Source organism: Octodon degus, unplaced genomic scaffold, assembly GCF_000260255.1.
Source record: "Octodon degus isolate 3935 unplaced genomic scaffold, OctDeg1.0 scaffold00087, whole genome shotgun sequence".
NCBI classification, from domain to species: Eukaryota; Metazoa; Chordata; class Mammalia; order Rodentia; family Octodontidae; genus Octodon; species Octodon degus.
The window spans coordinates 1,223,434-1,249,927 of record NW_004524663.1 but is presented as its reverse complement, the minus strand read 5'-3'; the positions used below and the strand labels follow the sequence as shown (position 1 = coordinate 1,249,927).

General features: G+C 40.6%; 2 protein-coding genes across 3 annotated transcripts in view; one reads left to right on the top strand and one right to left on the bottom strand.

Moving 5' to 3' along the window:
• The window catches only part of Abhd17b (abhydrolase domain containing 17B), a 39,292-nt gene extending 36,784 nt beyond the window's left edge, over positions 1-2,508 (bottom strand). Inside the window, exon 1 of one of the 2 annotated variants that reach the window (XM_023721951.1) lies at positions 1,954-2,508. The gene's annotated coding sequence lies outside the window, so the exon portion shown is untranslated. The remainder of the gene's footprint in view (positions 1-1,953) is intronic. The other variant, XM_004637132.3, reaches the window with a different exon arrangement.
• A 356-nt stretch (positions 2,509-2,864) lies between these two features.
• CUNH9orf85 (chromosome unknown C9orf85 homolog) overlaps positions 2,865-26,494 on the top strand; it is a 60,361-nt gene continuing 36,731 nt past the window's right edge. The window contains exon 1 of the mRNA XM_004637131.2: positions 2,865-3,101. Coding sequence (XP_004637188.1) covers positions 3,000-3,101 — 102 coding nt within the window. The 5' untranslated portion in view covers positions 2,865-2,999. The remainder of the gene's footprint in view (positions 3,102-26,494) is intronic.

Genomic DNA, 26,494 nt, shown 5'->3' with positions numbered 1-26,494 from the left:
GCTCTCCATGCCACTCTAGTGCCAGACTAGGTAGAGAGACTTGAGCATGGTTGAAGTCCGGCAATAAAACACATATTACTTTAACTAATAAACTCTTGTCACCTAAACATAGAATGCCTATACGTACATGGAAAAAAAATCCAACTCATCAATTAGTACTCTTAAACTAGTATCATATAACTTGAGTCCTGCTTGCATGATTTTCATTGCTCTTTCTACAACGTGAGCAGGTGGCACATTTTATTAGTGCTGTACTACAGATGGAGAAATTAGAAACTGACTCAGGTGTGGAACTGGAGACCAATTTTGTGACAGAATTTGGAAGACACCAAATGCCCAATTCTACTGCGTTCACTAAGCTACTAAAATCATTATTTTGTAATTAGGGTCTATAGTAATTTTATCCCATGAAATAAAAGCAAAATCTTTGTCCCTTATTAATTCATATGTATTTCAAAATAGGTAAAGACACTCAAGAAAACAAGCCACATCATGTATCAGCTACAGCACTGCATAGCAAGAGACAAAATTAAAACTGCCTAGCCTGCTGAAAATCTAATCCTATCCTTGACAATTAACCTTATTAATACTAGAGCAGGAGAAAATAGAGGTCAAAATATGGGTAAGGGTGCTACTCCCTTCCTCCTAGATCTCAACATAGCAAGTAAGACTCAAAAAGAGATTTGTTTTTTATATAGGTTGCAACATGATTACCTTCTCTTCTTTAAGTAATGTCACTACTTCTCCCAAAATAAAATTCATCAACTAGAGTGGAGTTGGGCAGTTGCTATTAAAACACATGCAGTCATGCTAATTACCAAACCACTGTATTGGCTATGATGAGGTTGTTACCCAATAGAACTCATGCAATAAACACAAAAAGACCAATTCTCCACGGAGGAAGGTCCATGAATTGTAAATATGTTAATGTAAACAAATGATTATTACAATATGTACCTTTCTACTCAGATTCATTAGTCTCAAATGCTGACATAAAACCTTGTCCAGGGGCCGGGGAAATAGCTTAGTAGAATAAGAGTTTACCTGGCAAGCTCAAGGATCTGAGTTCAATCCTGGGTTCCGTCAAAAAAGAAAAGAAAAAAAAAATCTTGTCCAAAATTCTTTGTGTGCTAGAGGCTTAAGAAAACCGGCTAATTAACTTACGTACCAAGCATTGTATCTATGTATCTATCTATTTAAGTTCTACACGGAGCTACTGTTCATAAACAAAAATGTTAAAGTTTGCCCTCTATTCCGTTATTCATTCCTTGCGTACCAAGCCTACCTCACACTGATCCGAAGCATGAGTTAAAAAAATACTTTCTGCCATTGGCAGAAATCTCTCCACGAATCACATCTCAACATTTTTAAGAAGAAGCCGAGGTTAGACTCTCCTTCAGTAGCGTCCTCCACACAACACAAGCTAATTTGACACAACTTTCTTGTTTCCGGGTAAAATACAATTTTTAAAAAAGCCCTCTTCCTTTTCCAATTAAAACTGATCCCTGATAAGCTTTCCTTAAGAGTCCGTAAGAAGATTCAAGTTCAAGCATCTAAGAAACCGACCCGACTAGGACCGCCCGCCCCAAATCACAAAATCCGTGCACATTCCATCCGACACCCGGCGGGCCGGGATCCGCACCCTCAGGAGAGGGATTCCAGGCACCCGCGGAGCTCAGAGCCAGGGAGGGGATGCGCACGCGAGCCTGCCTTTCAAAACGCGCCTTGGGGGAGGAAAGCAACAGGAGCGGATCGCGGCCCCGGCGCGGGTGGCCCTGTCCCCGGCTCCCCCGATCGCAGGCGCAAACCCCGGCGCCGCTGACCCGGCCTCCCGCGCGGGAGGCACCCGGGTCGCGACAACAAAGCGCCTGGCGCCCCTCCCCCGCCGCCCGGTTCGGCCAGGCCTGGCTCCCGCGCCGCGGCCCGGGCCCAGCGCCCCCCGACCCCACGCACCTGCACCGGGGTGACCACGGCCAGGACGCCGGGCTAGGAGGGTCAGGAGAGAACGCCCGCCGCCGCGCTTGCTCCGCGAGATGCGGCCCGCGCTGCAGCCCCCGGACGCTCCCTGCCAGCAGACGGCCAGGCCGAGCGGCGGCTGCTAGGACTGCGGTGCCCGGCGCCGGGACGGAGGAGTGCGGCGCCCGCGGGGGCCCGGCTCGCGCTCTCGAGTCTCCGACGCGCCGCCCGCGTTCTGCTGACTAACGGCCCGGGCGCGAGGCGCTGGAGCGGCCGCCGCCGCCGGGGGCTCTCGGGCCTCACGTCCCGCGCGGCCGTGGTCGCAGCCGCCACCTACTCTCCTGGCACTGCAGACAACACCCAGTCCCGGCCGGTCTTTCTTCTCCTTAAGTCCCCTTTTCTCTGCTCCTCTTGTGCCAGCCGAGCGCCAGGCTCGCTCCGAGAGCTGGTGGGAAGCCGGCTGGGTGCCGAGGGGGCGTGCGGAGCCCGGGATGAGCTCGGAGTTGGTCACTGACTGGAGAAAGCTGCCCAAGCTGACCCGGGCTCCAGCCCGCAAGCGGCCGGGGGAGGGCCGAACTCAGCCTCGCCCAGTTTCCTCCAATCACAAGCCACCGAGCAGAGTCGGTGGCCCTCCGCGCGTGCTGAGAGGCTGACTGGACTCGGCAGGAGGCGGGGATTGCGGAAAAGAAGAGCCAATCGGAGTAGAAGATCTCGCGCCCTCCGCTGTGATGGACTGCCTCTTTCGGGCCAATAGGGAAATGCTCATTTCGAAGAAAGCGGGATTGGTTCGCTCAGTTTGAAACGGAGCCTGCGCAGAGGGCCTCAGCGGCGCCGGCGCTGCGCGGAGCTCCCACACCTGAGCCGGGAGGGCGGGAGGACAATCTTTGACCGCGGCTGGGAGTCACGTGTGCTCCCTGGGAGCGGAAAGGCCGGGCGAGCTGCTTCCGGGTCACCGCAGTCGCGTCCGCGCCTTGGGGCCAGCTCCTCGGTCTTCTCTTAGACTGCTTCACCGCACCTGGGGCCAGGTGGCAGCGATTTCGGTGATGAGCTCCCAGAAAGGCAATGTGGCTCGTTCCAGGCCTCAGAAGCACCAGAATACGTTTAGCTTCAAAAATGACAAGTTTGATAAGAGTATTCAGACCAAGGTAGGAACCTGTTGTGTAAATTCTGACTCCAGGAAGAAGTGATTCATTTAGAGGGGGTGAGGTTCTAAAGAGTTGGCAAGGGCGAGTATGGACCGCGGCCCAGTTAGTCTTGGCCAATGCGCAACCCTTTCTAAAATGTTATTCCCACGCCCTTCCTCTGACCTGCGTGTGTTGGCTCGTAAATATAGATACCTGCTGGTCAACACACTGCACTAATTGCATAGGGTGGACAGGACGGCCGTCAGAGCTAAGGAACTAGGGGAAACTGAGTTTTAATTCACCCAGCTGGATCTTGTATTTGCAGTAGGAAGACGAGGGTTATGGCCCACGATTACGCAGGTACTGTTTCTTTTTGGCAAACTCCAAGCAGGAGTATGTGAAAAACTAGCTGCTTTCAGCCAGTGAAATGGGAATTTCTTTTTTTGGGGGTTTTGAAGAGCTAATTCATGCGAAAATGATGGCTGTTCATAAAGTCATTTACTTCGTTAGCAAGATTTTTGTAAGCTGGAAAAAAAAAAAAACTTTAGGTAGCCACAGAAATTGGATTGTGTGTAATTACTAATGTGTGAGGACCCATCAGTCTGTGGAGAGGAGCTGACTGATAAGGGCATATTGAAGGATGTATTACATCCCATAAATCTGATAGTCACATAAACTGGAGTTCAAATTTATTACGACTGTAACCTGAGTTATTTAATATTTGAGATCTGTTGAGTTTTACTTTGTCTCAAATGAGAAACTGACAAGATTATTATGAGACTAAAACATACATATAAGTGGTTAGGATCATAACAGTCAACAAGTGATTAGTTTCTCAACATTAAGACAGCAAACTAATCTGTTTATAAGAACCTGTGCTCTCTTTTTTCCTTTTTCTTTCGTTTACTCCAAATATTTAATGAGCATCTTCCTAATGAGAGGCCCCAGGCTTATGAGTATACAGTGTTCGAAAGCATTGAATAGGTAAAAACAGTTCAATGAAGAAAAGTTAAAAAGATTTTTTAATTGGGTCCTAAGAGGAGACCCTATGTAAATTGAGAAAATTTTCGGAAAGAAAATCTTGAGCCACATTTGGGAACAGTTTTGCAAGTCTGTGTCTGCTGTTAATAGATAAAACCAGAATAAAAAAAAAGAAACTGTTCCAAATAGATGTGTTACTCTTGTGAAGGTTTTGCAGGAGGTTAGACCTTGTGGTACACAATTATAATCCCAGCACTGAAGATTGAGAGTGCAAGGCCACTGGGAAGTCCATAGCCAGATCCTGACTCAAAGAAGGGGAAAAGAAGATTTTGCACAAACATTCTGATTATTTTTTCATCATATGATAAAAGTAGTGTTAGTAAATCTAGCTATTTTTAGACTTTTTGCACTGTACTTTTTTATGTACAACTTGTTGATGTTGTCCAATAGCTATTTATGTTTATTTTCCCTCTTTTAAATTGTTAAAATGTTTCCAGTTGTCAGTAGTTCAGACCACCAGGTCTCTGTGTTATTGCAAGTTCTGACTAAAACAGTGAGAAACATTTTACTGAGAACAGGTTGCCTCATGGAGAACTAATAGCAGTTTTTTGACCCAGCTATGGGTAGCTGTCTGAAGCTAAGACTTTGTAGGAGCCTTTGAATCCTGTCTGAGCAATGGCTAGAGAAGTGTGGGTTCTCTGTAATTCCTTTTAGAATTGTACTGCAGTTGACTAGAACTTCAAGTACTAGCAGTCCTCTTTTTTCCTGTCAAGTTATTGTCAGGCTGTTACTGAAATTAGAAGTTAGCAGATTTTAGGGGGAAGTTTATCCAGTATAGTATCCATTTCCGTATTTGATTATATTCTTAAAGAGGAGAGAAGCTGGTATTGTGGCATTTCAGATGATCAAACTTGAACCAGAAGGTCAAAATGATGAAGGGTTTCAGTTGTTTTGTTTTGTTTTGTTTTGTTTTGTTTTCTTGGCAGAACCGGGGATTGAACTCAGGCCCTTGTGTTTGCCAGGCAGGTGCTTATTCTACTTAGCTGTCTCTCCAGCCCGAAGGGTTTCAGTTTAATATGAAAGAATTATGTAACTGTAAAGAAGTCTGTGATGATTTTATAACCTGTCCTTTCCTAGGGTCACTCTTACAGAGGCTGTACCCCTTTTGGGAATTGATCATCAGTGTCCTCATACTACTGATGGAGATTGGGAAGAGAATAGATGACAATAAGTTTTGAATCTCTTCAAGTTATTTAGTACTAAAATATTGATTCCATGTTGAGTATGATTCTACATGCCTGTAATCCAAGCACTTGGGAGGCTGAGGCAGGAGGATCACTATAAGTTCAAGGCCAACCTGGGCTACACAGTGAGAACCTGTCTCAAGTAAAAATAAAATAAAGTAAAATGTTGATTCTATCAAGGCACCCTACTTTCCCTTACTGGAGATGCAGTGATGTGTAAATGAAAACAACATTTGAACTAAGAGAACCATATTTTGGCTCTAATTCTGTTGCTTATTTTGAGATGTCAGACAACTTACCTGTAACTTTTATTCTCTATTAGTAAATTAATACAATATTATCTCTTGACAACCCATTCAGGACCCCTTCTGTGTCCCAGGAGCTCTTTCTATTCCCCATTCTTTTTCCCCAATGAATTTTCCTACTCAGCCTCTGTTGTTCCTCACAATTCATTCTTCAACTTGGGGGAATAAGAACCCAGCATATTGGATATCTAGCAGATTGGAAGTTATATCTATTTCCCTATCTCATTTGGATGTTCCCCATATCATTCTAGGTGGCCCCAATGAGGTTATTGGAAGGAGACTTGCAGGTATATGCCTATCCAAGATGAGAAAGCCTGGCATCTACTAAGGGCACTTAGGTAGAACCTCTGTGGAGTATCTGACTGCCAATCACGACTACCCCGTTAGCCAGAGGTATCTTCACCCCTTGCTTCCTCAGAGAAGTTAGGGGTCCTCTTCAGTGGAAAGAAAATTATAGATAGCTACATTAGGTAGAAATATTGTAGGCACACAGGACTAGGCCCTGCATAGAATGTGAGAACACATCTGGAGGTGCACTTTAAGATTAAAGATACAATGGTTAGATTTACATGTTTCCCAATGGGTTAGACCTTTTGAGATTTCCTGTACAAATAAACCATTATTTCGTCGGGGGGAATCCTCTCTCACCAAGAAAAAGACTGAAAAATAACACTGACACTGCAGATTATCAGCCAAGATTAATGTTGTCATGCACACATATGCCCTTACTACTATTGGATCAATATTACATAAATGACAATACTTTAATCTTATTGGGTGATTCATAATTTTGATTGAAGTTATCCCCATCTCATGTTTTGCTCTATAAAACTGCCTTTGAGAAGTGGACTTCTTGGCAAACCATTTGGGACCACTCCTGATTCCTATCCTGCTATTCCTGTTCCCTATTCCTTTTCCTCAATAAATTTTCCCACTCTTAAAAAAATACTGTCTTTTGTCTTACTTTCTTCTCAGGAGTATTGCTGTTGGGAATATTACCAGACTATTTCTGAGAAATAGTGATGTAAATATGAAGCACAAAGTGTAATTTATATAGACCTCCATTTGCTGAAATTTATATAGACCTCCATTTGCTGAAAACCTACCAAATGTAGTAGAAGGGAAATGCATGCTTGTTGAAGAGTATTTGAAGTATTAGAGGAGTATGTAAAGCATGAAAACGATGTCATTTCCCAGACCTAGTCCTGTCCAGGTATAGTCACTGTTAATAGTTTGATGTGTGTGTTCTACACATCTATGCACAATCTAGTCTGTAATAAACTTACCTTCTCTTGGGGCTGGTGAGATGGCTCAGTGGTCTAAAGCACCTACTTAGAACAAGCTTAGCAAAGCACAGGTACCGCGGTTCAATCCCCCAGCACCACATGCCAGCCAGCCCCGCCCCCTGGTGGGCTGAGCTGGCGCCACACACACACACACACACACACACATAAATAAATAAAATTAAAAAAAATAAACTTACCTTCTCAAAGTGATAGTGATGGAACAGATACTAAGTTCATTGTTTTTAGTGAGTGTACTATGCATAAATGCTGAGTCACTTATTTAGTTGCTATTTTTCTGTTAATAACCATTTGAGTTGCCTTCAGTTTTTTACTGTGTCAAAAAGTGTTTAGAAATTCCTTTATGTATTTATTCTATATCTAGTAACTGTTACCAAACATCATGCAAGATGCTGGAGTGCATAGGTAGGTAAAAAAGGCTGTGCATGGTGCTGATACAAATTTTCACCTCATTAAAAATAGATATTATTAAAAATAGATATTAAATTAAAAATAGATATTACAGCCAGGTAGACATACTGAAGTTCTGTTATTTTTGTTTTCATTTTAGAGAACTCGCAAGAACGTAATCAGTCCTTTTTAAAAAGAGAATTATTATTATTGAGGAATAACAGAATAATGGCGTGTCAGTTATTGTAATTCTATAGTAACTGCCTTAACTGAACTTATAATACGACTGGAGATATAGCTCAGCAACAACAGTGCCTTCCTGGCAAGCATGGGGTCCTGAGTTTGAGTTCCAGTACCAAAAAAAATAAGTAAACAAAAAATATAATAGTTTGGTATGTGACAGACACTAATCAAATGATATTTCAAGTATCTTAATACCATTGAAATCTCCCGAAGCTTTCTTTGTTCTTGTCTGTCTGGGTGATTCTGTCTGTCTCTCACAATGTTTTTATGAGCATTTCTTGAGGTATATTTCTTAAGTCTCCAGGGCCACATGATCTTCTTGTTAGGGCAGGAGTAAATTCATGGTCAAATTACTTTGGAAATAATATATGTATACAAGATCTCACTTTGGGAAGGGTATAGTATACATTGCCATGAAGCACTGAGATGTTTTGCTGCTTTAAAAATATTACCTAACTCAAACTTGCTTGGCTCATGGAATTCATCTATGTAATGCCCATTAAACTAATTTATTATGAAACACACCCTCTTTGGGAAACTGATCTTTACCTTGATTTGGATTGGGAAAATGACAGTCTGGGGCTATACTCTCTAAAGAGTTTTGGAAACATAGTTATTAGTAAGAGCTAATATTTGTGTACTTAAGTGTGTTATGCACTGTGAATACTTTATACACATGATCTAATCTTCAAAATAACCCTAGGATAGATGTAATTATCCCATTTTACCTACTGGGAAATCAGGGTTTAGGGGATTAAATAATTGTCCAAAGTTGCATAATGTTAGTTTCATGAAGTTAGTTCTCACTGGAATGGGTCATTGCAAAGTGAGGGCACTGCACGTGCTTGACGCCCTGTACATGGCTGTCCCCTTTCCACTCCTGCCATGATGTGAGGCAGCAAAAGGGACACTCATCAGAGGCTGAAGAGATGGGGTCACCAGCTCTTAGACGTTCAGCCATCCAAACTGAACCAAGGAAACCTTTTTTGTTTACTTGGTCTATCCCATAGGGAAGTATGTAAATCTAATCATTGTAACTTTAATCTTAAAATGCACCTCTAGCCATGATTCTGATATGTTCTCACTTTCTGTGCAGGTGCCTGCCATCAGATAGATAGTATCAGAAAACAGATAGTATAGGCCATAAATACTGCCTGCTTCAAGTGTTGCAGTCTTTTTTCACACAAGTGACCTTGGGGTGTCATACTTTATAGATGTGGGCAGGTTGGGCTGGGGCTCACCGAATCAGCCAGGGTGCTGTAGATGAAGTTCCTTGCCTCCTTAATGTAGAAGCCCATGCTGATTTGGGCCAATCCCTCAGCTTCTTGTTTGGTTTAAACAGGAAGAAAGCTACCTAAGTGTAAGGTGGTAGATTGCATTTATAGAGCAGCACAAGATTCTGTGTTTGCAAGCTTCTTTATTGACAATAGCACAAACAGGAAAATTCCCCAAATGTCTGTCAGCAAGAGATTTATAAGCAGATTGTGACAGATGCATACAATGGAATGCTACTCTGCTACTTTAAAAATAAAGTGCTTGGCTGGTCAAATAACCCAGGGGATTAAAGCACCTGCTTACGCAGACACAGAGGCTGGGAGTTCGATCCCCAGGCCTGCCATGCTGGCCCTGCCCCCGAGGCACGTGCTGAGTTGGCGATTGAGACTGGGTGTGGTGGTGTGTGCCTGTAATCCCAGCATTTGGGAGGCTGTAAACAGGAGAATCACTATGAGTCTGATATACACAGTGAAACCCTGTAGACCCTGTTCTAAATACAAAAAATAATAATAATAAATAAAGTGCTGGTATATGTATTGCAGGTGAATCTCAAGATGTTAAGGGAAAGATACTAATTCACTGCAAAGGAATGGGAACTGTACTCAGTATTGGAGAATTGACTGGAACACAAAAAGCTTTCTAAGGAGATGGAATCAGTGAAGCTTGCAGGAGTGAATACAGTTACCACATTTCTCTGAATTATATTTAAGGCTGTGCGTGGTGCTGATGTAAGTTTTACCCCAATTAAAAATAGGTATTACAAGTAGTCAGACATACTGAAGTTCTGTTCTCTCTTTTTTTTTTTTGCAGAACCAGGGATTGAACTCAGGCCCTTGCCAGGGAAGCGCTTATTCTACTGAGCCATCTCCCTGGCCCCTGAAGTTCTGTTCTTTTTTGTTTTTAGAGACATTACAAGAACATAATCAATCCTTTTTAAAAAGAAAACTATTATTATTGAGGAATAAAAAACAATATTGGCATGTCAGTTGCTGAATATCTTACACAACTACAATAACTATAATTCTATTGTTTTTCCTTTTTGTATTACAAACTCCAGTTATGACGTGACTTATTTCTCTGTACAAATGGTACAAATAGGCCAGGCGTGGTGGTGCACACCTGTAATCCCAACACTCAGGAGGCTGAGGCAGGAGAAATGTTGTGAGTTTAAGCCCAGCCTGGGTTACAAAGTGAGTTCAAGGGGGCCGGGGAGATGGCTCAGTGGAATAAGCGCTTCTCTGGCAAGTACAAGGGCCTGAGTTCAATCCCCGGTTCCGCAAAAAATAAGTAAATAAATAAATAAATAAATAATAAAAAAAGTGAGTTCAAGGCCAGTGTGAAATGCATAGTGAAACCCTGTCTCGAAAAGTCCACAAACAACAACAAAAGGTACAAATAATAGTTACAAAGTGGATTTTGTGTTTAAGTTTTGGAGCCTGGACACTGATTATTGCTAGTCACATTGCAGTGTAGACTTGACATCTTAATTTAGTTGATTATGATGCCTGAAGTTGTAAAATAAGTGACTAAGACTTTGGTGTAGAAATTGGTTTACTGTACTACTAGTGAGGCTCATTTTGTGCAGGTTCTTCAGAATTAGATATTACAGGATGTTTATTCTGTCTCCCCCAAGCCCAGAAATGTTGAGCTATAGGGAACAGCCCTAGATTGCTTTAAGGACTGCCTGATATAATTCAGTATAATAAAGTTTCAATCCTGGGAATAAATGGTATTTCTCAATGAATGGGTGTCAGTGATTAGGTGTTAAAATCATGGGCTTCCATTGAGTGCAGCAGTTGGGCATGTATAGAGTCTACCTTGGTTCAGAGGTAACTCTGGTAATTTAGGTATTCCAGTAGTATAAAGGTCTCATCCTCTTACTTCCTTACAAGTTGGACAGTGTTCTTTGATAATGTACTTTTTTTTGGTGGGAATGAATCCAGAACCTCTGCACTGAGCTACATCTTCCATCCTATTTATTTATTTATTTATTTATTATTTTTTTGGTGTAACCAGGGATCAAACTCAGGCCCTTGCACTTGCCAGGGAAGCGCTTATTCTACTAAGCCATCTCCCTGGCCCCTATTCATTTATTTTTATTTTGAGATAAGGTCAAAGGGCCTGCCCATTAGCCCAGTTGTTTCAGTGCCTGCTTAAACAAAGCAGTCAGGCTCAAGATGCTCTGGTTTGAACCCAGTCTGTCCCAGGAAACCAGAGATGCCTTCAAGGCGCCTTGAGACCACGCAAAAAAAAAAAAGAGAGAGAGAGAGAGATTAGGTCTCTGAGTCACAGAGTTGCCCAGACTGGACTTGAACTAGAGATCTTCCTGGTTCAACTTCTCAGAGTACTGAGATTATAAACTTGTCCTGCCATACCTAACCAGATTTATTTAATAACAAAGCAATGGGGAAGATGCATTCCCCACTAATTTGCTTAAATACAACATTTGTCACTTAACAAGGTAGCTTGATTTATGGCATGTTAAGGATTTTGATATACATACTAAATAATATAATAATTTTTTTTTGGTGGAACCAAGGATTGTACGCAGGCCCTTGCGCTTGCCAGGGAAGTACTTATTCTACTGAGCCATTTCCCTGATCCCCTACAATAAATATTACACCTAGTAAAATTCAGCATAGTGGAGCTGTTCACTTTTTCCTTTTGCCTTTTCATTGCTTTGAAGTACTGGATTCTGAACTCTTATTTACCTTTTATTTTCTTCTCCCCCTTTCTCACACAAAACAACTTCACCCATGCTTGGGGGTGTTCCTTATACTTATGTTCCCAGAATGCTTCCACTTGAAAATAATCTGTTAATGTTCAGGCCTGCTACAATTTCTTTTTCAGCATTAATTATAAACTTGGTATCCTTTGTATATAATGAATGACAGTTGAAATGAATTTGTATTTGCTATTGTTGAGTTGTTGGGTTAGGAAACAGTACTGCACTTACTATTTGGGTTAGGAAATCTTATCTTGCTAATTACTTTTATATAAAGGTAGATAGCACAGTAATAAAGACAAATCTTAGCATTCCTCATCCAAGTGTATTAGTTCACCTGAGAAAGAGGAGGCTGGATTTGTAGGAATTCTCCCCCTGACTGCACCATTTTCCTTTCAGAGAACAGCAGTGGGGAGTTTTCCAACTGGACTGAGCGCCTGGCTATGATCTAGGCCTGTAGCATTTGTTCTCAGCTGAGGCGCTTGCTCTGTCCCTGCGGAAGTGTTTCTGTGAGGTCCTGGGCAGCCGTGCAGGGAGCCTGCTGTGCTTCAGAGTCCCCCTGCCAGTTTGCTTCATTGTCAATTGTCAGTTCTTTCTCTCCCCAGACTTTCATGAAAGGAAGAATGAAATGAGGGAAAAAGGAATAGCTAACATGCTTAAGATTTCTTTCTTAGATTGTCCTTATCACTCCAGGCCAAATAGTACTTATATGTATTGAATGAATTAAGTAAATATTCCCTTTCTGAAGAGGCTCTATGTATGAAGGTATTCGTTATTAAGATTCTTTAGCTCTGACTTACACAGAAAGGGAATTTATGGAAAAGCTAATGAGATACTCTTGAGCAGCCTCAAATTGGGCTTTTACTTAGTTGTTTAGGCTTTTTTTTTTTTCTCTCCAGCGTATCTTGAGATTACCAGACCAGCCACTCCCGGGAAATCTTATGCCCTCTTGGCTTTGTACACACCTTAACCTGGTAATAGTCTTTACAATGCCCCCTTCCTTAGCCCTCCATTTTACCTTCTGGAATTTAGATTTTATTATTGTTAAATAGAAACAAAGTGCTGAAAATAAAGTTTCTCTCATTTTCTTACTCTACCTGAGCCATCCTGAGAATAAACAGTGTTGGTCTTTTGAGTCTTTTTTTAGACAGGGTCTTGCTATGTAGCTCAGGCTGGCTTTGAACTCACTGTGCAGCTCAGGCTGGCTACATCCATTCTACTGGATCCTCCTGCCTCAGCCTCCTGAGTGCTGGGATGGTCCATAGACTGGTGAGGGTTGTTTTTTTTCAGGCCACATCTCCACCTCCGGACATGAAGAGCCCTTTCTCCCATTTACTGCCTTAGTCTATCTCTCCTCACTCAGAACCTCTTGTTCTTCTAAAACAAAGAAATATTAGCAGTCTATCTTAAGTGCATTATTATAATTTCTTTAAAAATCCTCCTGAAGTCTACCCCCTACCCTTGCCCTGTTTCTCCTTTTGGAAAAATCTGGTGGGCTGACAAGTCTTTATGTTCCATTGTTTCAACCCTGTGTATTTTGATTTTGTATCTACCATTCTACTGAACCCTCTCTCGACAAGGTCAGTGATTTCTGTATCTGAAATCCTTTCAAATACCCAGGCCTGTGGGTGGTAGCAGCGTGTCAGTGCAGGTTCACTGAGGATGTTGGTAGTGGAGGCCTTGGTCGCGTATCTCTGCAAGCAGGGCGTCAGCTAGACTCGATGCCTGCCTCTGAATTTACCTTTGAGCCTAAGCCTAGAATATAAAATCCTACTACTCAGCAACATTTACCTTTTATTGTTATTATTATTTTTTTTTTTTCTTTTTCGGAACCGGGGATTGAACTCAGGCCCTTGCGCTTGCCAGGGAAGCACTTATTCCACTGAGCCATCTCCCAGGCCCCCTACATTTACCTTTTAAATACTGTCATAAATAATTCAGCCTGTGGCTTAAAATGCCATCTTTTTATGCATATAACTCCCAGGTATCAAACACCAGGTCAAACTTTCTCCTGAGCTGCAGACATATTTAATTACCTAGTTGACCTGGATTCTTGTTTTTTTAAAAGGGATTGCAAAAATAACATGGCAAAGAACTTTTCTCAAACCTTTATTTTCTTCCAGTGTTCCTTAACTCCTTATATGACCTGACCAATTGACTGTTGGCCTTTTCTTTCAAGAAGAATTTTTTTTTTTAAATTTTATTTATTTATTTATTTGTGTGGTGCCAGCTCCGCCCACCAGTGGGCGGAGCTGGCTGGCATGTGGTGCTGGGGGATTGAACCGTGGTCTCTGTGCTTTAGCTTAGCTTGTTCTAGGTAGGTGCTTTACCACTGAGCCATCTCACCAGCCCTGTTGGCCTTTTCTTTCATTCTTCATTGCAGTTCCTTAGCAAAACTGTGAATTATTACATTTTCATAGCTTTCTTATTCCTTTCTGACATATTATCATTTTAACCCCTATTCTGGGACATAATGCCTGTGAAGGCCAAGATTTCCTTTTTATCCTCAATACCTAGATTAGGCATTGGAACACAGAAGGTATTCCATAAGTAGTTTGTAACTAAATAAATACATATAATGGTTATGTCAAGTGCTTTGACCATGGTACCACCATTATGATTCTGAAATAAAGGGAATAACTGATAAAATATTACTATCCCTAGAGAAAGTGGAGCTCAGTGACAAAGGGCTGACAAGAAGTGAAATTAGGTGGGATAATGGTGATGTGAGCTTGTAAGTTGTGTGGGTCAAGAAGTTGAATGAGGTGCCTGGGAGATGGCTCAGTAGAGTAAGCACTTCCTTGGCAAGCACGAGGGCCTGAGTTCAATCCCCGGTTCTGCCAAAAAAAAAAAAAAGTTGTTGAATGAGTTGAGCTTACTCTGAAAACAAAGCAAATGAGAGGACTGGTAGCAATATTATGTGGGGGATCTTTTGGAAACAGAACTTCTGTCTTGCTCATCATGCTCATCTTACTGAAGCCTTCTCAGAAATGTTTCAGCAAATGACTCATGTCTCTTTAAAGGAACAGAGTAAGGCAAAGATAGGTGAAAAGTTGGGTTTTTCCCTCTGAGAAGACTACAGATAGGTGTTCATGCTATTATTTATTTATTTATTTTAGGGAAAGGTCTACAGTGTGTTCAGAGTCTCACTACTAGATCGGACTCATAGTGAACCGCCTATTTATAGCCTCCCAAGAGCTGGGATTACAGGTGTGCCCCACCATGCCCAGTCTCAGTTGCTGTCTAGGTGCACCCTGGGGGCAAGGCTGGCACAGCAGGCCTGGAGAACAAACCCCAGGCCCCTGCAGGCTCTTTAATCCTCTGAGCTATTTGACTGGCCCAAACTGAGCTCAGGGCTGCCAGTCATTTCTCACACAGGAGAAGACTGAGTGGCCTAAAAGTAACAAGCTATCACAGAGGCTTTATTTTTTTTTGGTGGTACCAGGGATTGAACTCAGGACCTTGTGTTTGCCAGGCATGTGCTTACCCTACTGAGCTATCTCCCCAGCCAAGATAGGTGTGCTTATTGCTAGAATGAACATGCTATGTGACCAAAGTATGAGAATAAAAGCTTCTCTTACATGATTTGTATCAGGAGCTGGCCAAGCTCCCAATGTTATGCATGAGTGTACTGTGAAGGATAAAAGGCAATAGACAGAATGGTATTTTGGGGCTAAGACAACGACTTCTCAGAAGTACCAGTTACGTATTGGGTCCATAACATAGCATGGAAGCGTGCAGGAAAGTGCAGAAAACAGCTGAGGGAGAAGCACAAAAATGAGCAAGGCTTTGAAATGGATGAAGAAATTCTAAGCAGTAAATTATTATTTAACAAGAAAAGAATTTGATCTCTAAGGTTGGCAGTATTGCCCTTGAAAATTTGAGGGAGAGTCTGCACCCACAGCTGCAGTGTTATCTTGCCTTCAGAGATGGCAGAGCACACAGGCCGCCACAGGTCTCAACCATGACCATTGGCGTGGAGAGTTCTGTTTCTGTGCACCAGCTGCTGGCTCATCAGGCAAGTCTCTGAGGCCTGGGACAGACTCATAAGTTAGTATCGAAGCCAACTGATTTACTCAAAACCTGCTCAGCACTGCCTCACTGCAATCTCCAACAATTTGCACTCTAGGGCAATAAACTAAGCAGCCGAGGAGATAGCTCCCAGTTCGTAGTGAGACCCTATAACAAATACATAAAGTTATAAAATTAAAAAAAAAAAAGTTAACTAAGGCCTTTTCACCAGAAAGGGTAATTCAGGTTATTCTACTGAGCCATCTCCCCAGCCCAATGGATTCATCTTAAACTGATTTAAAATTCTAGTTTTGTGAGTTTAGGCTATTATTCTTATGAGTAGCTATACCACTGGTTGTTTTTCTTGTTTGTTTTTGTGGTCTTGGCTTTGTTCAGTTGTCTTCGAAGAATGAAGATATTTTAAAGGTTATTGATTGGGTAGGGGGAGAAACCCTGCTAGTTTCAGCTATGACCTTTTGGATTTTTTTGATCCAAAGTCTCAAGCTCTTGTTCGAGACCATTTCTACAGTGGCATTGCAGTGGTAGAAAGACGTTGATCTTCAATTCAAAATGTTTAGTTCAGATTCTTTGCTATTTACTAGCTGTGTGATCTTCTGATGGGTTTTGCTGTACTGTATTATTCAGGGTATGTGAAAATGCTCATATGCCCTCTGACGTATGATGTTAAGCATTTTGTAATTGTTAGTAATGCTCATGTACTACTCTCTCACTCCTTTCCTGGTTGATTTGTAACCCTCCTTCCCTGTGTCATCTATTACCCTTGTCATACATATGGTGCCTATCATATTAGTTACTAATATGCTTGTCTTAGCTTCTTTCCTGTTCTTACACATGTACACAAATGCCATCTATCTCCCAAACTCACAGACTCAAACATTTTTAAACTATTTATTGTGTAATATATATATATATATATATATATATATATATCCACCCTGTGGCTCCAGTCCTATAAGGTGTCATGAGAAAATGAAAATCCAATAGTTTTTCTTGGCAGTATATTGTATAATCCATCATTAATTTGTAAAATTTGTCTTTTTATTGTGCCACTATGTATCAATCACTGACAAAGATGAGTATGATATAAATTCTTCAGGAATCTCAGTATGCTAACTAGTTTTAAAAGTGGGAAAAGGTAAATATGAAGCATTATCATTAAACTTTTGGGGGCTGGCCAGATAGCTCAGTGGACTAAAGTGCCTGCTTAGGCAGGTGCAGGTACCGGGGTTCAATCCCTAGTGTGCCATGCCGGCTCCACCTCCAGGGCGCTCTGAGATAGTGATTGAGACTGGGCATGGTGGCACACTCCTGTAATCCCAGCACTTAGGAGGCTGAAAACAGGAGAATCACTACAAGTCTGATCTGGGTAGTGAGACCCTATAGACCTTTTTCTACATATATTAAAAAAGAGAGAGAGAAACTTTTATTGAAACATAGAAGACTGTCATTAATAATATGGTTTAGTGAATTTTCACAAGTGAACACAGTTATATAATCATCACCTGGCTCGAGAACATCACTACTAGTCTTCACCACCCTTTTCTCTCAAGTGTAACCATTATCTTGAGATACATGAAGTACGTTAAAAGAAAGTTTTAAGTCATAGCTTTTGAGTGACCAAGAAGAGGGGCACATAGGAACCTGGATCACCAACTTCTCTTTCCAGAAATGTTAGTAACTGTGGAAAATGATCCTGGTGGATCATCCTCCCTTCTTATATGTGCAATACAACCTCAGATCAGCCGTCTTTAGACTAAAAGAAATCAGTGTGATTTGCTTTTTCCAACAGTAATTTGGTCCCTTATAGGGTTTTTGGCAGGAGTGAACTTGGACTTTTCTATAGCTTTGGAAGATTATCTCAACTGAAAATCGTAATTCTCATTAGCTGCTTATTCATGAGGTTGAATACATTTTTAGAAGTTTATGGTGGGCATTTCTTTGATAGTTTATGAAGTTCATTTCAAATTGAAACAATTGGATTTATGTACTAAAGTTAATATTTTTCATATTGTCCTTTAAGAACTAAGTGGTATGTGTGGTTGTTTATTCGCTTGTCTGTTTGTATGTTTTTGTTTTGGCAGACTCATGGCATTAGCCAGGTGGAACTCTGAGTATGTAACAGTGTTTTAAGTCATGTTGTGTCAGCAGAATTCTATTACAACTTTACTTAAATCCAGTTTGGAAGGTCATTAGATACTGTAGGTCATTGACATCACAGACAAGAAATACCAAGCTAAGCCAAGGATTATTCTAAATGCTTTGTTGTTGTGTGAAGATTTATATATTATTAAATGCTCAGTCCTTTTCTACCAGGTGGCTGACTGGCTTGTTTTGAAATTACTCATGTCACTGAAGTCATCACATATTTGACATCATGGTATACACTTGTGTATGAGTGTTCAGTATACCGTCATTAGCCTGTATCACAAGGTACCACATTTCTTGTAAACTTGAATGACATAATGGTGCTTTAATTTTTAATAAAGTCATCTGGTGTAAGTCACCTGTCACCTATATAAAGAATGTATGATTACTATTATGTATATAATGGTATTTGAAGTTACATTTATTGACCTGTGGGTAGTTCTTTGACCTTCATATGAGGACCACAAGGTTAGTTCTTTGCTAGAAATATATTCCAACCAAAAATTTCTAGCTTTCTGTGGTGGTTCATTTTAATTTTAAGGTTTCTCTAGGGGACAGGTTTAGTCAAGTCTTCTTTTTGCTGTCCAGTAAGAAAAATAAGCCACATTTCACTGATGTTTCTAATTCAGGGTGGCTTACTGAAAAACACACATTTTCCTTTCTATTTTTAGTGAGAAGGTGAAAGGAAAGAATAAAACTTTGACTTTAGACAATTAAAAAACGTGCTGTTAGCAGAACAGAGCACTAAGGAAAGCAGCACAAGGACAGATGACATCCCTGAAGCTTGGAAATAGCTTGCTGGATACTGGGTGGATTGGGGGGAAATAGGAGGAAGTAGAAATCTGGGAAACTGCCTGTCTACCTGAAAGGGACTGTTGCGATCCACTTTTTTTTTTTTTTTTTTTTTTTTTTGTGGAACTGGGGATTGAACTCATGCTCTTGCACTTGCCAGGGAAGCGCTTATTCCACTGAGCCATCTCCCTGGCCCCGTGATCCACTTTTGCAGTAGCAGAGCCTCCTGTATAGTAAGCAAGCACTTATGTGCCCTATCCCTTTTTATTTTGAGACAGGATTTTGCTAAATTGCTCAACCTAACCTCCAACTTGTAATTCTCCTGTCTCAGCCTCTCTCAGATAGCTGGGATTGCAGGCATGCATCGCCATGTTCAGCTCCACTAAGAACTTATAATGAAAGTTCTGGATGAAAAAAAAAAAAAAAAGTCAGATTAAAGCTGGCTTGGTGGAGCACACTTGTAACTCCAGCATTCTGGGAGGCTAAGGCAGGAGGACAACAAATTAGAGCCCAGCCTGGGCAAGAGAGTGAATTAGAGAAGCTCTGTCTCAGGAATAAAGGTGTGATGATGATAGCTTAATGTTAGGTCCAGGGTTCAAACTCACTTACCACAAGGGGGTGGGGCTAAATTAAGGGTTTGCAATTGTTCATATACCCTGGCATTTAAAAACAGGATTTCTCCTCCCATAAGGGCAGCTCTCTGAATCACCTAACTCTTGTCCCATCAAGTCACATGCATTTCAGGAAAAGCTGAAACATAGTACCCCACGTGAATAGCTGCAAATGTCGTGTTTCTGCTTGTCGTTGAACCCTGTTTCTAGAGTTAATACCTGACTGTAGAGATATAGGAAGGTATGAAGGAAAAGGAATTGCTGTTATAAACACACTGTCACTGTAGACTTTGATCTGAAACTTTTTGAAGACTTAATATCCTTTGGATTAACAATAGTTGAAAAGCACAAGATGCCTTTTCCCTGTGTCACACCTTTACAAATTTGTCATAAGCAAGAGAAACACATTACTTCTATGGGGTTGGAGCTGAATGAAGTGTGGTACAGCTTTTAAATCTGCAAGCATGAGGATTAGCCAGGTCTGTCATGACTCCTTCTGTGTGGAAATCCTTCTGAAAGCTCGGTTTGAAGAACCCCGCCAGTTAAGCTCTTAAATACCATTTTAACTCCAAGAGTACTTAGCTTGCTCTTCAGATAGACCTTATGCCCATTACTTTAGTATTTCCAACTAGATTTTAAGCATGACTAAGAAGGGATTGCACGTCATAAATCTTTGGCATCTTTGAGACACCTAGCATAGTGCCAACCTCTACTTTTTGAGTTGTTCCTATAGACAACAGAGTTGGTCATGACACAGGGTTTGCTTGAGTCAAACCTGTGACACGTTTATGTTTTGGTATGTTGGAGAGAGTCCTAAACTTTCAGTCACAATAACACAGCAGACTCCTAAGTTAAGAGTAGCCTCCTGAGTCACTCTTTATAAAACCTTGGATGAGTTACATCAACTCTGTAAGTTAAGATAACAACAAATAACAATAGCTCTTTCTTTCCTCCACACAGGGAAAGTTTGAGAATAAACTAGGAAGGGTTATAGGACAATTTAGATCTTACAAAAGCCATAGAAATGAAATGTTGTAGTACTGTAATGTTATAAGGAGTTTGCATGTTTCATTCAAAATATATTTTAATTTTATCCCTAGTTGTTCATATTCTTGTCAGAACTGTCTTTCTTCTATTTCTCTTTTTAACAGTGAGAACGGGTTCATGATTGAAGGTTGAATTAGTTACATGTAAAAACTGAGCTTCAAACTAAATGAATTGTGGTGCAGACCCGTTTCCTCATGTGATAGGACTCCTGAGTCCATTATCATTGTGAATTATTTTTATGACATATTGCTATGGTCACGTTCTATGATAATTATCTCTTTACACCAGGCCCCAAGTAAGTTAATATATGTTTTGGGGTTTTTTTGTGTGTGTGTGCAGAACTGAGGCTTGAACTCAGGCCCTTGTGCTTGCCAAGCAAGATCTTATTCTGTTGAGCCATCTCCCTGACCCCTTTAGATTTATTTTATTTTATTTTTGGTCTCAGGAATCAAATTCATGACCTGTGCTTGCCAGGCAGGTAATTGTGCTGCTGAGCTATCTCCCTAGCAAACATAGGTTTATTTTAAAAAGATAGAATTGGTTTGTGGATTTTACCAGTTATGCTTCCAAGAGTTAAATCTGCAAATTCCTAAAATACGTTTCTAGGAGGGAAAGAGGGGGCTTGCCCATTAGCTCAGGCATTTAAAGTGCCTGCTGAAACAAAGCAGTCAGACTCAGAACACTATGGTTCAATCCCCTCATCCTCAAGCCAAACCAAACCTGCCCTAAAGGTATCCTAGGTGCCCCCCCCCCAAAAAAAATCCTTCTGCCATTTTGGGACCGAGATGGCTCAGTGGAATAAACGCTTCCCTGACAAGCACAAGGGCCTGAGTTCAATCCCCAGTTCCACCAAAAAAATAAGGAGGAAAGGAATAACTTTTTTAAAAAATTAATATATATTAAACAAGGTCAGTCATTTGTCTCTTAAGATCACTAACTTAGGGCATACTATCCATACCAGTTAGACAAAATCTCAGATTCCAACTAGCTTCAAATAAATGGGTATAAAAACATGTTGCCTGATGACACTACACAGTTGCTGCCCGAGTAGGGCTCTTCACATTCCAGCTCAGCTGTACATGGGTTGGCCCATGTTGTTCACTTGGTGTAGCTCTGAGGGCACTGAAAAATCTGAGACCGTGATAGGAACTAAAGTCTTCTCTCTTAGTTTGGTTTACCAAGCTATCTTTGATTTACCACAGATAGTGTTTTCTTTTCTAAATGGTGCTTTCTAACACTAGGGTTTGTTTTTTGCTTTTTAAACAAATAATGTACTGTATATTGCGAAGATTCCTTAGGAACAAACCAACAGATTGAGCCCTTATTGACAAAACAGTTGATACAGAAGTATTAGAACAAGTCATAACACTATACAAATTGAAATATACACTGTATAGAATTGGGGAATGCTGTGTTTTACACTTTTTGGTTAGCTTTATTTTTAATGTTTAGAAGACAAAGCTCCACAGAAAGTTTTCCCACTTGTAACTTACTAGGATACCTTAAACTAAGAGGCATCTTTATGGGTTCTCCTCTGCCGCTTCTATTTAATTCTGTGACCTCAAGCAAATCTCTTAATTCTCTGAGCCTCAGGTTTCTCATCAGCAAAATGAGGATAATTATGCCTATCCTAACCACAAGAATGTTGTAAATATAGCAGGGAGAATTTTTATAAAGGATTAGGTGTGTGGTTCATAGATTTATGGTAGTACTCTATTATGTACAAATTATTTAGTTTGCTATTATTTTTGTGATAACCAGAAAAACTTACTTTATAGTAAACTGTGTTAGCAACTCTTCCCTAAAATATTTGACCAAATTGCAGCCAGGTCTCATGCATTTGAAATCACTTGAAGACTTTTGTAAGTGACCATTAACCGGGAACATAACCAAACAAGAGTTAAAGGCTAAGTATGGTAATCTCTTGAGAAGATGCACACGCATGCACGCTATGGCACCTTCAATTTTGATGTCCTCTGTTTTTGAGATGTGTCTAAATGTTTGTTCTGGGGCCGGGGAGATAGCTCAGTGTCATAAGCACCTGCCTGGCAAGTGCAAGATCATCTGTTTGATCCCCGGTATTAGGAAAAAAAAAAAAAAAAAAAGATTGCTAAATGTTTCTTCTCCTCCCAACTATTCATTATTACCCTAAAAGTTAAGTGATACAATTTTCTCTCTGTGATGAGGATGGGGTGTGTGAACAACAGAAATAGAAACCCCAAGAATTACTTATCTAGATATTACCCTTGTTTCCCACCATGTTCCTAATTTTATACTTAACTGAGATTTGTTCTGAGCTTTGATTTTGCTACTTAAAACTGGATTAATAGAAAAGAGTGAAGGAGGAGGAAAAGTTTTCCAGCCTGCAATATAGAGTTGATGAAATTTAAGGAATAGGAAGAAAGGCAAGAAACTATTGAAATAAATTCTATTTTTCTGACATTGAGAAAGTCAAAAAAAGAAAAAGAAAGTCCAGAAATAAGATGGTTTATATACATAGCATTGTCAAGTAATGTCTGAATTCAGAAACATCATATATATAGTTTGCCTTTTTTTTTTTTTTTTCACCCCTGGGGATTGAACTCAGGGCCTTGTGCCTTCCAGGTAGGAACTTATGCCACTGAGTTATATCCCTAGCCCAGTTTTTTTGTCAGTTTTAGTTAGTAGTTGGTGCAGATTTTCCCACTCCCCTCATATGTGCAAGCCGCTTTCTCCTTTGGCAAAAGTGATTTGTAGGGTACTTGGCAGAGACAAAACCTTAATTTTTCTACATTTACCCCTTTGGGAGTCAGATGTTGAAGTTGAACATTCAAAAGCAAATACAAATATGGAGGAATTTTAGAAAGTCACTACACGTGCCCAGGGAAGGTACAAGTACAGAAATTTTAATAAGCTCTTAGTTTATACCTCAGGCTTATTGTTTTCACAGTGACAGCATACAATAATAGTTTAAAAAGCTTGCAAACCACAGGGGAAAGAGAGAATCAGACTTTCAGAAATGTATGATTAGATTCAGATGTCGAGTTTTCAATCCATAAAAGCTCAGTCTGTATAGAGAAAAAGAGTACATGGCCCATTCAGAGAAAAAATGAAATCAGTAGAAATTATCTTTGAAAAAGAGGTGATTGTAGATTAGACAAGAGTTTAAAGCAACTTATGTGAAAGTTGCTCAAAGAACTCAAGAAAGATGTAAAGTGAAGAAAATGATATGAACATGACGAACATCAGTAAAGAGATAGAAAACCTAAAACCCCAGAAAGAAACTTTCTGGGCTAGAGATTTGACTCAGCAGTCGAATGCTTGCCTAGCAAGCTGGAAGCCCTGGGTTTGGTTCTCGGCACCAAAGACAAAAAATAAACCAAAATGAAACTCTGGAAATGGAAAGCATATAAACTGATGTAAAAAATTCACTAGAGGGATTAAGAGACAAGTTTTGAGAAAAAAGAAAACAAAGGAAAAATGGAAATGGTGGAATATGAGGAATGGAAGGAAAAACGTGAAGAAAAGTGAGTTGAGTCTACAGAGCCCGATGGAACAAGTGGACGAACGTATATATTCAGGCAGTTCTAGAAGACAGAATATTTGAAGAAATAGTGGGCAGAAAATATCCCAAATTTGATAAAAGAAGTCAGTGTAAACATTTAGGAACCCCAAAATGAAATAAAATGAACATAAACTCACACTGAGACACAGTATAATCAAACAAATCGTGTTCTGTGTAGAATGTCAGAGGTGTGATTTGGGGAAGGTGATTGGATTGTGGGGATGTGCTACTCATTTGTGGATGAATCCTTATGCAGATAAATGTGCAGAGGAGCTAGGCCTGGCTGGGAGAGGTGGTGCACTGCGACTATGACCTTGACCTTGACCGTGACCATGACGTGGAGGGGTACACCTCCCTCCCTGCCCTTCCCTTTTTCTCTGCTCCACCAGACCTTCTACGTGCCTTTCTTTCTTTGTAGCATGCAGCTATGGCCTGAAACTGAATGAAATTAAACCTCTCCTCCTTCAAATTATGGGTGTTAGGTATTTTGTTCAGCAACCAAAAATAGACTAACAAACCAACATAGAAAATCTGTAAAGCAGCAAGAAAGAAATGACTCGTCACGTGCAAATGATCGGCAGTAAAAGTTTCCCTGTTAAAAGCTTTGCAGGACAGTTGGCAGTGCACTGATCCATTTAAAGTGTGCCAAGACAAAGCTGTCATCCAACAATCTTCTGACAAGACTGTCCATCAAAAGTAAAAGATTCTTAAATATATTCCCATATAAAAGCTGAAGGAATTGGTTAGCACTGGACCTGCTGCTGTTCAAGGAATATTAAAGTCAAAGGACATCAGGGAGTTGTTATGTTTCATACATTCTGTCAACCTGAGAAGTTCAGGTTTTTCTAAATGACTCAGCTGGGGACCAGGTTCCTCACTTTGAAAACATCTGGGCCTGTGCAAGAGGAGGGCCTGGAGCAGGTGTGGGTGTAAAGGACCCAGTCTAGGGTGGAGAGCCTGCCTACAATAAAAGGGAGGAAAGAGGCTCGCTCTCTTGCTCTTTCTGCCCTTGTTGCTTTTGCTGTCTTCTGCCTCCTTGAACTATTGCCTCTAGGACTTTGCAACTCCAGCTGTCCTTGAACTCACCTTGTAGACCAGGCTGGCCTTGAACTCATGGCAATCCACTTGCCTCAGTGTCCTGAGGCACCACTATGCCTGGCCTAAAAGAGACTTTAAACCCAACAACAACAAAAAAGATAGGTTAAAAGTGAAAGGATGAAAAGGACAAAAAAAGTCAATGCAAATAGTAAGAAAAAGAGAACAGAAACAAAAATGTTTTACATTTTGAAATTTTATAGGAGATAAAGGAGACTGCATTAATTAAAAAAAATGTTTAATATGACAAAGAAAATGTGTAGCAGTTACAAGCATGTCTGTGCCCCAATTCAGACCATCACAATCTGGAGTTAGAAATAGTTTTATAATAGTAGTTGGAGACTGCTTTATCCTACTTTCAGTAACAGGTTGAACAACCAGAAAAAAGATGAGCAAGGAAAAAATGACTTGAACAACACAGAAAGCCACCTAGATCTGTGTGCCCTTGGGAAGAAAGTATACTTTATTGTTGCCGAGCACAATCCCAAATGTAAACCCAGCCTGGACGATTTAGCCACACCCTGTTGGTTGAGTGAATGTGGTACTGGTTCAATTCCCAGTACCACAGAGGTGGGGAGTCCACTATCAATACAGTAAAAAGAGCAACCCCAGAATAGAGATAACATTGCAAACATAGAAGTGACAAGAGATTAGTATCCAGAATTTATGTAGAATTCTTAGTACTCAACAGCAGAAAAACCAAACACACTGATTTAAAAGTGAGTAGAGGACTTGACTAGACATTTCTCCAGAGAGGTGATTATACAAATGGCCAATAAGCCCAAGAAAACATGCTCGATACTGCTGTCCACTGGGGAATGCAAATTAAAACTGCTACAAGATGCCACCACATAGCCATTACATTGACTAATTAAAAAAAAAAAGTGTTGGTGAGCGCATAGAGAAACTGGAACCCTTGTGCTCTGTTGTGGGAATATGAAATGATTTAGCTACTGTTGAAAATGGCATGAAGGCTCCTCAAAAAAGGAAAATATAATTATATGAGCATAGAGTTCTACTTCTGAGTACATAGTGAGAATTGAAAGCAGGGTTTTGAAGAGATAGTTGTACAGTGTGTTAGGTAAAGCGTAGGAGCAATGCTAGGAGCAATGCCTCTTGAAATATGAATGGATAGGCAAAATGTGTTACACCATGGAATGTTAGTCTTAAAAAGGAAATTCTAATATTCTACATCTGTGAACCTTGAAGTAGTGAAATACTAGCCGCTAAAGACCAATACTTTATAATTCCACTCATGCAAGGTAAAGTAGTAAAATTATAGAGTGTTCATCAACTGGGCTTGAGAAGAGAAAAAGGTCACTGTTTAATAACTAGAGTTTTAAATTTGTAAGATGAAGAGTTCTGGAGATATGTGGTGGGGGTATTTGCATAAGAACATGAATATATTTTAATACTACTGAACTATATACTTGGAAGTGGAAGATAGTGAGTTCTATGTCCTGTGTATTTTACAGTGAAAAAAAAAATTACTTGGCATTTTGGTTTCCTGGCTACCATCTTCTCTATTTTCTGGTCCATCATCATCTAATCAGATCCTCATTTCATGATCCTTACTTATCATAGTCTCAAAAATAAGTATCTGAGGCCATGGAGATGGCTCAGTTGAAAAAGCGTTCCCTGAGACCCAGTCCTAGCCCAGGTCCGGTGAGTGTGTGGAGAG